We start from the raw sequence: 15,597 nt of genomic DNA on the forward strand, positions 1-15,597 counted from the left end.
TGTCGAGAAGGTCTTAACAAGTGCAGTGGGCATAGTAATGATGAGTTCTTATGAGTTTAAATACAGGTTTCAACAAAACCTGTAACATACTACAAGGTGTTTTGTATTGGATGCTATCACACATGAATATGCAAACAATAATTGCAAATCTTTTAGAGCATTTCCAGCTCAACTCGCAAAAAGAAATGGCATATTGAGACCAACCTGTTTCATTGTAAATGTTAGCTTGAGTATTGGAGTTTATTTACCTTACAGTTAACAAACTCCAATGAAACATTTTCCATATTTTCCCTGATTTTCCAAAGCAACGTTGTTTAATTCAAAAATACTTTTATATTTTGAAAATTTGTAACATAGATAAACACACGTAACAGGCGGATTTTCCGGTACAACACTTGAAAGCGAAGAGAAACTCACTAATTGAAAATGGTTGGTTTATCAACAAGTTGCCTGGATTAATCAGGAACGGGAAAGGTAGTGGCTGAGGTGGCGGTAGGCTGCATACGACGCTTAAAGCTATCATTATAGCTATGTATACTAGCCAAGCTAGTGACGTATTCGCCGAGGATTTTAGCTACCGTTGAGAGGTCTGAGGTTTTCGAATTTTCCATACAAAGAGTCAGAGTATTTGTCTTTCATTTTTATAACATAGAATGTATTGTTTACGTTAAAGCTGCTTCTTGGATAACTATTTTATTCGGTTTTATGCACTCAAGTTATTTTGTATCTTGGGGGCTGTCCATTAATTGCGTAAGACAATTTTGGCGGTTTTTCGAATACCTTTCCCCCCATGGTAAAATTGTTTATATGAAAATCAAAAACAATTTGTATGGCGCATAAGAAATCTTGAACACACTCTCCCTCCATAAACCCTTATGTAATTAGCCCTCAACGCCCCGGGACAGACCTTTTATTTTCAATCCGACTGATGATCAGAAACAAATAAGTTTAACGACATGCGGTTTACACTATGTTCGATAGGATAAGTTAGACTTGCTGCGAGTGGGGTTTTCAAACCGGAAGTTCAGGTCTGGACATGTTTTTCAACCGGAAATAAGTGTTCCCAAGTCACATATTTTACTACTTTAACAACGAAACCAAAGTTTAACGATAAATTTTAGCCATTTTCAGACATTATGTACTGGACCAAGGCAAGAAAACACTATTTGGTTTTTTTCTTGCATGGGACGAAAGCCGGACCTGGTTCCGGAAGTACTTTTCTGGTTATTTGTCAAACGTTGTCTGGTTTCTGAGGTCACTTCCGGTGAATCTGGAGACAAACATAAATAACAGGTAAAACTAGACATGCGACCGCTCAGACTTCATGAAATAACCCCAGCGTGACTGTAAGAACATGCTTCTTGCCTGTATAGACACTTCGGCCAGATAATAAGACAATGACCGGATTTTGATATCACTTCCGTTGAATCAGGGTACAAACATGAATAGAATAAAAGGTAAAACTAGCAATGCGACTTCTCAAACTTCATAAAACAATCCAGCGTTGCAGTATGAACATGCCTTTTACAACTTTATAAAACAACCTCAGCGATACTTCGGTCATATAACCAGACAATAACGAAATTCCGAGTTCACCTGCGGTGAACCAAGAGACAAACACAAATAAAGTAAAACTGGACATGTGATTACTCAAACTTCAAGAATTATCCTCATAAGTAGTTTCTGTAAGAGCATGTTTCTTGCAAGTATCAACACTTCAGCCAAATGTACGGATTTTGAGATCCGTTTTGTTAAATCAGTAAATAAATATGGAAAAAGAATTCGATTCTTTTTTATCAAAATAAAGGTGTACAAAATTCTTATAACTGATGTATTTAACAATTGCAAACTGCAAAGCAGAGCTTATACGATTTCATGAAGTTTGAATAGCCACCCACCTCTTTTTATAATCTATTTATGTGTGTCGTCTGGTTCACCAAAAGTGACCTCAGAATCCGGTCATTGTCTGGTTTTCTGGCCGAAGTGTCCCTAAAGGCAAGGATCATGTTCGTACAGCAATGCTTGTTTCATAAAGTTTCAGCAGTCGCAAGCCTAGTTTTGAGCTTCGTCCATGTTTGTTTCCTGATTCACCGGAAGTGGCCATATAATCCGGTCTTTGCCTGTCCAACTTGACGAAAAGTCAATAAAGACATGGAGCATGTTCCAGCAGCTACTCTGAGATTATTTCATGAAGTTTGAGCAGTCGCACGTCGGGTCTTGCATACTATATATAGGGTTTTGGTACCGGGAGTACCGGTACCGAAAGTACCGGTATTACCGACCAATTTTTCGTACCGAAATACCGGTACTGGAAAGCATTGAGTACCGGTACTTTCGGTACTGATGAAAAATCTAATCGTTTATTCGTTTGAATCAATGAATTTCTCCACCATAAATGGAACGTAATTTTGGTAAAGTTCGTGTACGACGAACTTCTTAGGTCAATCAAGAGACGTATTACTTAAAGGCTTATTCTAACTATCACCCTTTCAGCACTTATCATAGTTTATCTCCTTGCATAAAAGCACGAATTATCGATGATTTCTGGATACTGAAGCATTAAAAGGTGCTTCAATAAGGCACAAAGATTGATAGAAATTGTTCGGGATAATTCGTTTGAGTATTACAAGTCTGCCAAATTCAAAGCAGAATATTTATTGACATTTCACGATGCATGGGCATTGGGCAACAATTCGAGCAACTTCCGAATGGATCCAGAGAGCTTTCTCCATGCCTGAAAGTTTTGTTACAGAAATACGCACCCATATGGCAAATAAACGTTGAACTTTGAACATGCTTTACATTTTTTACTCCTACTTCATGAATGAAAAGCAAGGCGATAACATGAAAATAGTCCATAAATTATTAATTTTGGACGGAAAATCGAAATCGCACCATACACATTATTACGCATGACATCAGCAACTTTTTTTAATTTCCTATAAAACGGACAACTGTGGACCACGCTAGACAAAGCTTGCATTTCAACAAATATTTTTGTTTATTTCATAAGTTAACTCATCAATTTTCATAAAAATAGACAATAAGCTCCAGCAAATTTGTATTAATTGACGAATTTGAAAAAGTTTCGAATTGTTTGTCCAATACTGTATGCTTTATAATTATTGCAAGAATTTCTCCCAGTACCGGTATTTTACCGGTACTACCGGTACTGAGAGTTACAGTACCGTAGAACCGGTACTGGTCAAAAGGGGTCGGTACTAGGAACCCTAATTATATAGTTGTGTTAAAAATAATAGTAGTGAAAGCCGATTTTCATACAAAATGTTCAACTTTGACATGCTATAACTTTGTTTCCCTATGAGCAATCGGCATGAAATTTTGACATAGAACTGCAAATATCTTAAATTTGGTTGTCACAAAATTTGAAAATTTTCACAGTACCGGTCAAAAAGTTAAGCACCAGGAGCAATAACTCAAAATAATAGTAGTTTTTCTTTTGTAATTTCTTGTTCAACGACAATTTTGTAAAAAATTGATTTGTTTATACATTTTAAGCTTGGGTGAAAATTGTTGAAACGATGAGTAAAGAAAAATTTGAAAACTCAAAATACAGCTGATATTTGAATTAATAAAACTACTATTATTTTGAGCGATTACACCTGGTGCTTAACTTTCTGACCGGTACAGTGAAAATTTTCAAATATTGTGACAATAAAATTGAAGATATTTGTAGTTCTATGTCAAAATTCCATACCGATTGCTCTTAGGGAAACAAAGTTATAGCATGTCAAAGTTGAACATTTTGTATGAAAATCGGCTCTCACTATTATTATAAACACAACTGTATATGTTTAACTCCTGGTTAATCGGAAATGAATTCAGAATCTGGTTATTTTCTGATTATATGGCATAAATATCGCTGAGGTTGTTTTATGAAGTTCTAGTAATCGCATTTCTAGTTTCACCTTTTATGCTATTCATGTTTTTTCTCTGAACCACCGTAAGTGACCTCAGAAACCGAACATTGTCTGTTCATCAGGCCGAAGTATCAATACAAACAAAAGCACGTTCTTTTAGCAACGCTGAGGTTATTTCATGAAATTTGAGCGGTCACATGCCTAGTTTTGCCAATTATACATACAAAGGTATCGACCGTGATAATTATATTTTGAATTCGTTTATCGGCATATCGGTCTATTTTGCTCGAAATAAGAGGGAGCATGGAGAAGAAAGCAATGAATACTAGATGGATGGGTACCGTAAGGGAACGGCGAGAGAAATTGGATTAGATGTTGAAGAGGGCATACCATATATGAAACAGTATTACTTGAAACGTCCTTTCTTGAGGCTAACGTCCCCTATGGGAACGGCTTGGTGTGTTTTTAGAATGACACTGCCAATTATATATGATTGTTTCTGATTCACCGGAAGTGTCCTCAAAGGGCCCAGATAGCCGTAGCGGTAAACGCGCAGCTATTCAGCAAGACCAAGCTGAGGGTCGTGGGTTCGAATCCCACCGGTCGAGGATCTTTTCGGGTTGGAAATTTTCTCGACTTCCCAGGGCATAGAGTATCTTCGCACCTGCCACACAATATACACATGCAAAAATGGTCATTGGCATAGTAAGCTCTCAGTTATTAACTGTGGAAGTGCTCATAAGAACACTAAGCTGAGAAGCAGGCTCTGTCCCTGTAGGAAGAAGAAGACCCCAAATTTCTAAGAAAATAATGCTAGGGTCAGTGTTCCCTTAGTGGACAGTCCCCTATAGTCGCACTAGTGGCTTTTTACGGCCGTTTTGCTATAAACCTTTTCAAAACATTTTTTGACATGAAGGTCAGGAGCTATTTATCTAAGTACCATTGATACACAGCTTGATTTTGTTCAAAAAATGATCGAAATAATTAGTTTTGCTTAAAATTTGAGCTCCCTTGCGCCTATAGTAAACCTATTGTTCCTATAGTAGCACTACTGAGAAAAACTATTTTTTATTATACGAAATAGTTAATAAATTACAAACTTTTTTACATCAAACGAAAGCTTTTGGTCCATACTTTGAAGGAAAAATATAAAAGATTTGTAAAAATATGGTTTTGATTAGTATTTTGCCAACGCCGCGATGCTAATGCTACTATAGGAACAGAAATTAGAAATAGTGCTACTATAGGCACATGTATTCCTATAGTGGCACATGCGATAATAAATGCAAACATTTGAGTTTTCGAAGTTTTCATATTTTTCCCACAAAACCAAGATAAAAAGCTTTCAGATGATGAAAAAATAATGACGATAGCGTTATTTTTCGATTTTATACGAATTTTTGTTCTTAGCTATGCGGCTATTGGTACATCGACCCTACGAGTTTTAAAATTGATTAGAAAATAACAAAATTATGATGACTTCCCTGAAGGTTTCATGACTTCAAAATTCACCTTCAAGCCGCTTGCGCCACCTCTAAATCTTATTTTTTTGGCTCGAAATTTGAGGTTTCCCTTTTTATGTGTTTTGAATTCAGAAAAGCAAACGAATTTTTGGGTTTGAGAACTTTCGAAAAATAAGCCGCACCCTACTATTGGCGTACCGAAAGTATCCATATTTCATCGCTCACTGTCATTTTGAAGATGTTCTGCAAAATAAATTTATGTTCGCTAGTATTTTGGAAACTCTGCTTCAGTCATGGTTACATAACATGTAATTCAATAATTCAATATGTATTAATAAATGGATAAAATGGCAGTGAGCGAAATTAGGAGCGTGCATTGTTAAATGTCGAAAGGATCGAGTTAAATTTGAAGCTGTCTGGATAAATGTCGAAAGTTTCAGAATCAGGAATGGGATGAATTTCTATTTAGTTGTACTTTAACCTCTCTACCGGCAGCTTCACTTTAGGCAAAATATATTTAACTATATCGGGGCGAATGTTACCTTCAGGTGGCTGGCATTCGAGCAAGTGACTTTGGTGCTAGTGGTATCCGGTCTAGTGAAGTAGAATCATTTCAGATCTTCTTCTTCTTTCTGGTGTTACGCCCCAACTGTGATAGAGCCTGCCACTTTCACAGTTATGAACTGAGAGCTTTCTTTCTCAGTTGACCATTATTGCATTCGTAAGTATATCGTGTGACAAGCACAAAGATATTCTTTGCCCTAAAATTTCCAAACCGAAAAGATCCTTGACCGTTGAGATTTGAATTCAACACAGGTCTTGTTGTATAGATGCGCTTTAATCGCTATTGGTATTTAGGTCCTAATAAATCTAGAAACTAACGGTTAATCGATGCTGACGACTAGTTAAGTTATTCAAGTCTATCTAAGCATGTTCCCCTCTAATATCAGCTTCTAAGTTGACTCACTTCTCTCAAGTTGTTTGATAGTTGCATTATTTCAAATTACTGTATCTCGATGACACAACAACCTCTTCCACCGGACCAAAGCTACTCTTCCTGCTATGTTAGTGCTCCATCTCGACGTTATTCAGGTGTCCATCACAATACTACTTCCAACTTTCAATCACATTGGCACACTCCATTTTCGGCATTGGCATACTCCATTTACAAGACAGTAGAAATTAGGTGTATCTTGAATGCAACACTGTAGATGCATTTTTTAATACTCTACTTTCTCTGTTTTATTTATTATTTTCTCGCGTTCGTTGGCATAAGAGCGTATCTGCAATGATTGATTTATTTTTCTGGATTTTCTCTTTTGCTTGGCCGGATGACTGTTTCCGCCAGATTTTTTTGTTTCATTAGGAAGTACCTATTGTAAAACGCATTATAAAATGTTCCGAAAATCGATTGAATTTCGTATGTTAATCTAAAGAGAAAATCAACGAAGAGAAATCGATCGACTGTATGATGCTCAACGCAAGATTTGGATCTTGATAAAAAAAAATGCCAACAATATTTTGTCAATCAACTCGGTTCAAGGCCCCCTTTTTTCATCCTCGATTGCGATCCACGCTCTTCAGATCCTGTTGCTACAAGATCAGGGCCCATTTTAAAATTTTATAACGCTGAAGCGGTTTTGTGGATATCCACATGACGTTACAGTTTATACAAAATTTTAAAAACATTCTTAGAAAAAGCGTTACGATGGGGAGGGTGGGTGCTCGTCAAAAATGGCATTTTTCGGCGTTACGAAATTTGTGAACAAACCCTCACTGCGCCTCACGCCTACTTGATCCAACTGGTTCACGCCTAAACGAAGTTTGACAAAATTGAGTACTATTCGCACAAAATTGAGCTTTTCTCGTCCAACACATCATGATGTGATTTCAACACATCCTGCAAAACTGTTCTTTTGTTGACTTCTGTTACTATTTCGCAAAGTAAGTAACACACGAAGATGCTTCGCAGTATGAAACATCTTAATTTTATATGATATTCGTAAAAGTTAAGCATAAATCAACACATAACTGATTTTTTAACATGTGTGAAAATTACACACAAATGTGTTAGTCCAGAAGAGCCCGATTTTGTGTAACTTTTTTTTTAAGAGATTTTTAATGCGAACACTGATTCAACAGGATTGTTGTTCTTACAGCATGCTCTTCCAGCGTAACTTTACATTTTTATGCATCTGTAGGATTCTAAGTTCAACATAGAGTGGAGTGACCTCGTGGTTAATTCTTCTTCGCCTCAGTTCTCCTGCACATCGCCAAAGATGGTTCTAAGCACTAAGACTTCAAGAGCTTGCAAGTCATCTTTCAGTATGGTGCAAATCTCTGTGCTTATTCTGCGCGGCGTGTGAGGTGAGACGAGTCGAATGAGGTGACAATTGTCGACTCGCTCCCATTTGATTAACATCAGTCGTCTCACGTCACTTGCTGTGAGAGTGACTCGTCTCGACTCACACGCCGCACAGAATAAGCACGCTCATGGCCATAGATGAAAGGTCACTGATTGAACTCCTTCAGATTGCACTAAATTTGTTGTTTTCGACTTTGAGCGATACAATTTCGTTTGAAAAGTCCTGTGGTGACAAAAATAGTTTGATATCTAGTCGAACTATTTTAGACACGGGACTCTTCAAAACGTATGTTATGTTCGAGAGTCTTGATGGCTGCTTTCAACAACTCTTAATAGTACCTTCCATTAGCTCATTTTCAACACTTTTCACGTAATAAGTTATAATAATAAATAAATAAATATATAAATATATTTGCAATTAATCCATTTTTTCTACCTTCGTTCTTGTATCATTTAAGGTCTTACTTCGCATTTACGGACAGACTCACGGTGAAAGCGCACTGGAATCAATGCTCACTGAATCGGTTGTATTCACGCTTCTGAGCGAGCGTAAACTGGGACCAAAGCTGCACGGAATCTTCCCCGGTGGAAGAATCGAGCAGTATATACCGGTAAGTGGGATGAAGAAATTCTCGTCAAACGATCATGGAACTAACCTTTTATTTTCATCTACAAGGCACGTGCATTAACGACCTCGGAGCTGAGTGATCCGAAAATTTCGCTCAAGATCGCCGAAAAGATGGCAGCCATCCACAGCTTGGATATTCCCGTCTCGAAGGAGCCGGACTGGTTGTGGAACACGATGAACCGTTGGCTGAAGAGCGTCGAGACAACGCTGGAGACGTTCCGGAAGGATCAAACCAATGGTAACAAACGGATCGACGGCGATGAAATCATCACTGACTTAGACCTGCGGGCGGAAGTCGAGTGGCTTAAGTCAGTTATCGACCGTGAAGATCATCCAGTTGTATTCTCACACAATGATTTGCAGGAAGGTAATATCCTGTTGAGGGAAGACTATTCGCCTTCTACCGGTTTGGAAAATTTCTGGTAAGTGCGGTGGATCGCTTGCTTGCTTCTTACTGCCTGCTAAGCTAGAATGGCAATTCAAAAGAACGAATTTGGCTTATTGATATCGACCATCACTTTCTTTTGGATTGTTAGCCTCACATATTTCATAACTGCTATAACAGCACCCGCAATCAGGTTATAACGAGCTGCTCATCAAAATTTTCAGCACCCTGGACCAATTCGATGAATCCGCGCAGTTAGACTCTCACTTTAGCTCAATTCTAATTTCCAATTCTAATGGCAGCACTACCGCTTCAAATAGCAGCAAAGTCGACGTGAATAGTTCCGTCGATACTGGTAGCGACACTGTAAGCTACGGAAATCGGAATCCAAGGTAAATTAGGTTACTGTTACATATTGGGCCTGGTAGCAACTGAGTCAAAATGGGATCTTTAGAGACCTCTAGCCGGAAAAAGAGACCAGAAAATTACCAACTAGGAAACAAAAAAATATTAAAAAGAGACCAAACAGGAACCAGGAAAACATTGAATCCGTCCGAAAAAAATTCTAAGCATGATTAAAATACCTATTTTTTGGGAATTCTTCTTCTTTTCGGCATTACGTCATAACTGGGATAGAGCCTGCTTCTCAGCTTAGTGTTCTTATGAGCACTTCCACAGCTATTGACTGAGAGCTTTCTTTGCCAAAGTTGCCATTTTCGCATTTGTATATCGCGTGGCAGGTACGATGATACTTTATGTCCAGGAAAGTCAAGGAAATTTCCATTACGAAAAGATCCTGGACCGACCGGGAATCGTATCCAGACACCTTCAGCATGACTTTGCTTTGTAGCAACGGACTCTAACCACTCGGCTAAGGAAGGCCGGGAATTTTGACAAGTATAACTGCTCGTATTAAGTATGTAGGTATTTTTTGAAGATTTTCTCCTCAAGGTAATAATAAAACGAAGAAGAACTTTGAATTTTCAAGTCTGTAGAATCTTGTTGTGTCTTCGGGTTTCAAGTATGTTTTGTTAGTATACTTGTACACTAGGGCGATTCAAATTTTAAAAATATTTGAAAATCCAATCTATATGCTCCTTACCATCTTTACCATAAAAATAGTGTTCTGTGAAATTTTCAGCTTTCTAGGTGGTGATTTAAAGGTGGCCCAAAGACAATATAGGTTTATATGGAAATTACTATGGAGAAATTTTGAGAAATGTTCCTAACACGCTAGTACTGTAATGTAAGTAGAAACTTATCATCCCATATTGTAAACTCATTCTTCAAATCTTAATGAAGGATGTTGCTGAAGAAACAAATCACTTCTGAGATAATTTTGTTTGGGATTTTTGTACATGTTTACAGGGCATTAAACCCATATTAAGCTAAATAATAGCAAACAAACTCGTGTATATCTCTTCTGCTATCTGTCGGATTGAATTTCTCTCTTCAACTAAATTATGTATTATGGTTTGAAGATCGAGTTTTTACTATGGGATAAAAAGTTTGTACTTACATTACAGAACTAGCGTGTTTGGAACATATCTCAAAATGTCTCCATAGTAATTTCCATATAAACCTACATTGTCTTAAATCACCACCTAGAAAGAACTATTATGTTTGATCTCATGTTTTCGAGAATTGAAACGGTTTATTTGGTGTCACTGAGTCGGAGGCCTCTCGTTAAGTAAGCGCTACATCAACATTTCCTTCCTCAATCCCAAGTTACAGTAAAAATGGGCGTGACCGGGAATAGTGAAATTCGTGGATTTGGTATTCTTCTTCAGAGTTGAATCAAGGTTAGCTCCCAAGCCTTGTTCCTAAAAGCACACTCAAAATAATCCAAACGTCATTGTTACGTGAAAACATACGTGATTTTTTTCCATCGCACTTTTCACGTAGCTCTTACGGATATCATAGGTAGCCCAGAATGAACGCATGAACTTTTGTACTTCGTCCATTCCACCGGCGCTATTCGTAAGAGCTACGTGGATTTTCCGGTAGCCTTTACGAAGCGTTTCAATAGGATCTAGATGGTTTTGCATTAAATTTAACTGTAATAAAGACCAATCTTATGTCTAATAGGCTTTGGAAGAAAACTAATTCCCGTATATTTCACGTTAGTGCGATAGGTAACCTCAGTAAAAATTACCGAGTCACTATTTGGTGGTTATGAATGATTTAGTGATCTTTATATTAGTCAGGTGAAGTGGAGGTAAAATGAATTTAGAATGATCTACGTGATTTTCCACGTAGCAATGACGTTTGGATTTTTTTGAGTGTAGTCTAGATGAGAAGACCAAATCTCGCGAAACATTACTAAAGGACCTATGTACAAAAGAGAGGCTCTCTTTGTTTACTTTCTCTTTGATCAATACTAAGTCACATTAACCTCTTCTGTTGCGTTTTTTGTATGAAACGCTAGTCAAGGAAATTGCCTATCGATTTGTAGTGAAAAACTACCAAAAAGCTTCAGTACTCCACTGTTATAATCGAAAGAGAGCGAGAGAGGAAAGAATCTCTTATTTGTACATAGGTCCTTTAGTAATGTTTCGCGAGAAATAATAAAAAAAACATGAATATTACTAGTATTCAATCTACGAAGTACACCGTTACTACGCTAAGAGATTTAGCGAAAAAACATTTCTACTAATTGGGGCCATTTTTGTAATCGAAGTTAGAAATTACCATATAATGTTAAACGCCTAGAGGTAGCGTAGATTGTCAATTATTGCACACCAGCCAATTATTGCACACTTGTCAATATTCGGGAAATGTTACACTGATGGAATTGAAAACTTATTTCAATGTTAAACTAATGAATACTATTGCTGTTTGCGTTTGAGGTGCAAATCCAGTCTAACTGAGCTTCAAACGCGGTAACACAAAGTAACCCAAGGTTACTTAGCAACCATGATCCCATATCAACGCCAACATAGCAAAGAAAACCAATAGTTGACATCGCCTTCCTTGTTAAAAAATCTTACCGCATTTGGTGTTCCCGCATTTGATATTTGCATTTCAAACGCACACAGCAATACATTCCAGCTACCAACAGTTAGTTTCTCATGGAAAAATTCAAAATCATGTACTTAAAGTGAAATTAAACTATCGTATGCAGCGCGGCTCAAGTAGCACCCAAATTATTACGTCATGAGCTAAATATTTCTCGAAATAAAACAGCTTCACGTGACAACTTCATAAATATATTGAAGGGGTAAAGCTCACCAGTCGAGAACACAGAAATTGGGGTTTTTGACGCCAATTTTGGATTTTTTTTGTTTTAATAATTTTTAATTTTAAAAATACATATTTTCTCCAATTTTTTACTCCAGTGGATGCGAGTAACTGGAACTAAAAAAGCTACAAATTGTAGTTAAAATACGCGTATCTGTCAAAAGATAAGCAATTAAAGCGGATTAATAGGTACAATACTCAAATCTACTTTTTTATTGGATGGAACATACATCAGCGATGTACTAAAACCCAAATATTAGTAATTACGGGAAGAAATGTGGCTTCACTTTTATTTGAGCAAACACAGCAAACTTTATTTGAGTACAGTAAACTATTTCATAACGAGAATTTTATCTGAAATAGGAAATAATTCCTGGAGGAGTCCCTGAAAGTATTCAGGAGAAATCTTTGGAGTAATTAAGAATTCCAGAAGCTTTTCCTTAAGGAATCTGAGAAGAAATTCTCGAAGATCCTGTGTAATAGTCGCGTAACAGTCTCTGAAGGTTTCTCTGGAGCCTCTAGACTAGTATGTTCTAACAGGTAGAATAAGGCAAGTGTAATAAGGAGAATAAGGAAACAATGACTATGGATAGAGTTTTGGTTTAAAAAGAGACCTTCCATTAAACATATTTTAAGAGACTTGCATTAATATGGCGACCAAGTCTCTGAAAATAGAATTGCTACCATCCCTATGTTATCGTTAAATCAATCAGAATCATAAACTGAATTATTATTATCTTACAGGAAACGTTCGTTGGATGAACCGATTGAAAATGAAATGGATAGTACAAGAGATTCAGTCCTTAGCGGTACCTCACAATCACTATCTGACCAACCATGTGATGGAGAACCCGAGCTTATGATCATCGACTTTGAATATTGTGCCTACAACTATCGTGGTTTCGACCTGGCCAATCATTTTCTTGAGTGGACCTTCGACTACACCAACTCGGCGGCGCCTTACTTCTTCCACAGGCCAGAGCAGTACCCCAGCAGGGAACAGCAGGTACGTACTTTCAGTTCCCGGAATGCGTTAAAGAACAAATTGCTTTTAGTATTACATCCTTATTGTTAGCGGGAAATTTGTTCTTTTCCGGGACTGTTCACCGAAATTCTCATATAATTCATAATCCTAAGAACTGTCGATGATCTTCACTATGATGCCTTTTACAATGCAGATCACTTAGGTCACACAGAAATCACTGAAACTGCGCAATTCGTCCGAGAGCCCGAAAGTGTCTCTCCTTCCTTGCCGTGTCTGCCGATGCGAGGTTTGTCTCGACGTCAATGTGTCAATGTTGATGTGACCTGAGACCGCTTGCGTGGGTTGATCGATTCACTTGAGCCTTGGCTTCCAAACTCTGAGACAAAAGGTGGCCGCCGAAAACGGAAGCGATTAGGTCATCTTAGGTCACTACCATTCATTTTTATTCGTTCACATTAGCTAATAAGCCATATAATCTGAGTGCAAAAGTAATTATTTTTGTTTTCGTTTTAGATATGCTGTGAAACATTTGTGTAAATTGTTTTAGAGCCCAAAATTTTCATCACCGATACGTTAGAAAAAAACCCATTCAATGAAGGAGACTAATGTTTGCCTTATTTCTTTCGACCATTAACGTTCTTAAGGACAAGTTTATTGCAGTGTATCTAGCGAGGACAGCTGGCGGTTTCAAGGATGGACAGGAGCCTAACGCTTTGGAGATTGATGATGTGCGTCGGGAAGTGCAGTGTTTCACGCTGGCGTCCCACCTGTTCTGGAGTCTGTGGGCGATAGTCAACGTGTATCAGGAGATCGAGTTTGGATACTGGGTGAGTACTTGTTTGGCAATGCTTTCTACATTTCATAATATAGTTGAGATACATAATGAGTAGAGTACGCAAATTTACCACGTTTTGGTCGATGGATGGCATTTCTCTGAAATAACTGACGTCAGAAACTATTGTGCTGCTAACTTTGACTTCAACTCCGGTGCTGGTGATAGTCAAACTGTACCCAAAATTATCCGTAATTGTCTGTTCATCTGAACTTCTATTACGCTCATGGCGTTTTCCCGCTTTGTGCTCTTGCACTCTGCCAGTGGTTTACTATTGCATGTTGAGCAGACTGCCTTTGTCTCCTTCCGTCGTTCATCCTCTTCTTCCCTTCCTCTTCTGACTTCCTCCGGCGTAGGAGGTTGTCACCAGTCCCGGTTGAGGAGACGTCCGCACTGATGGTGCCCCGACTACCGGTGGCTATCGCAGAGGAGATCTTCGTCTTATTTCTTCGTCAGGCTGACTAGAGTTCCGAGGTCGATCAAACGATTCCGGTTGGATGTTGACTTCCGGTTCATTAGCACCCGACGACCCGATGCCAGGCTCTGCTCTCTGCCTCTCGTTTCGCTGCTCTTCCCGCCAGTTTCGCCAGATTCTAAAGGTTATGATCGCTTACAATTTTGCTTACCATTCTGTCTGCATCGAAGTCCTGTCCAAAAGCAGCCGCCGCTACGTTTCGTTCCATGTTGAACCTCGGACAATCGAAGACAACATGTTACGGCGTTTCCTCCCTCTCACTACAGACGGGACAGAACGGTGACAGCGCGTGGCCGAATCGATGCAAATGACCGGAACTGTGGCAGGTGGAAGTTCACTTCGCCATGCTCCCAGTTTACCCATGTCGACACATTCGGGATGAGTTTGTGGGTCCACCTACCTTTCCCAGAGGCATCCCATTCTTGCTGCCACTTGACCAGCGATCATATCCTCGCAAATTTCCTCATCTGTCTAGTGCCTCTCCGCTGATAATACTCGATGTCTTCTCCCAGGGTGATGCAAATCGGAATCATTCCGGTTATCATACATACTGCCTCCGACGATACTGTTCTGTATGCGCTTGTTACTCTTATAGCCAAGTGCCGGAACGTGTTGTTAAGCTTGCCTCGATTGCGCTTGGTTTACAGTACTGTACTCCAGGCCGGAACTCTGTATCTCAGTATCGACGATGATACGCTAGCCAGAAGGGGCCTCCTACTGCCTCTCGGACCATGAGCGTTCGGCATGATCCTTGTAAGTGCATTGGTTGCCTGATTGGTTGCCATTCATCCAGTTCTCGACCGTGCTCATTGTCTCCGTGGCTAGCACTTCTACTTCCTCCAGCGTTTCACCTATTACTGTTAAGACGACGTCATCAGCGAAGTCGACGATCTCGACGCCCATGGATAACTCCAGTGATAGAACCACGTCGTACATCCCATTCCACAGCGTCGGATTTAGATCCTTGTGAAACTCCCGTCGTTACTCCTAACTTCTTTCGCCGGCGTCGGTCGCATACACCAACACCCTATTCTCGAAGTAGCTCTGCATTATCCGGCATATATAGTCAAGTATCCGCATTCTATGCAACGCTGTGATTTCCTCTTCGTTTTTGCTTCGATACGAACTGCTTTTCTGATAGTCCGTTCTTGCTCTCCGTACATTTAGCCACCCTGTTTAGGATGACCCGTTCCAAGACTTTGCCCAGTGTATCCAGCAAGCATATAGGTCTCTATGATGATGGATCACCGGGTGGTTTTCCTGGCTTCGGTAGCAGCACAAGCTCCTAGATCTGCCATATATCTGGGAAGTGATCTTCGTCCATGCATTTCTGCATCACCTTC

General features: G+C 39.0%; 1 protein-coding gene across 5 annotated transcripts in view; it reads left to right on the forward strand.

Annotated features, from left to right (window-relative positions):
• Positions 1-15,597, forward strand: part of LOC5571143 (choline/ethanolamine kinase) — a 76,959-nt gene that overhangs the window by 56,389 nt on the left and 4,973 nt on the right. For 3 of the 5 annotated variants that reach the window (XM_021844574.1, XM_001653406.2, XM_021844575.1), the window contains 5 exons: positions 8,168-8,320; positions 8,386-8,759; positions 8,947-9,114; positions 12,707-12,968; positions 13,592-13,774. In XM_021844574.1, the coding sequence (XP_021700266.1) occupies positions 8,168-8,320; positions 8,386-8,759; positions 8,947-9,114; positions 12,707-12,968; positions 13,592-13,774 (1,140 nt within the window). Of the gene's footprint in view, positions 1-8,167; positions 8,321-8,385; positions 8,760-8,946; positions 9,115-12,706; positions 12,969-13,140; positions 13,515-13,591; positions 13,775-15,597 lie in introns of those variants that run through there. The other 2 variants (XM_021844578.1, XM_021844576.1) reach the window with 2 other exon arrangements.

This window comes from Aedes aegypti, chromosome 2, assembly GCF_002204515.2.
Source record: "Aedes aegypti strain LVP_AGWG chromosome 2, AaegL5.0 Primary Assembly, whole genome shotgun sequence".
NCBI classification, from domain to species: Eukaryota; Metazoa; Arthropoda; class Insecta; order Diptera; family Culicidae; genus Aedes; species Aedes aegypti.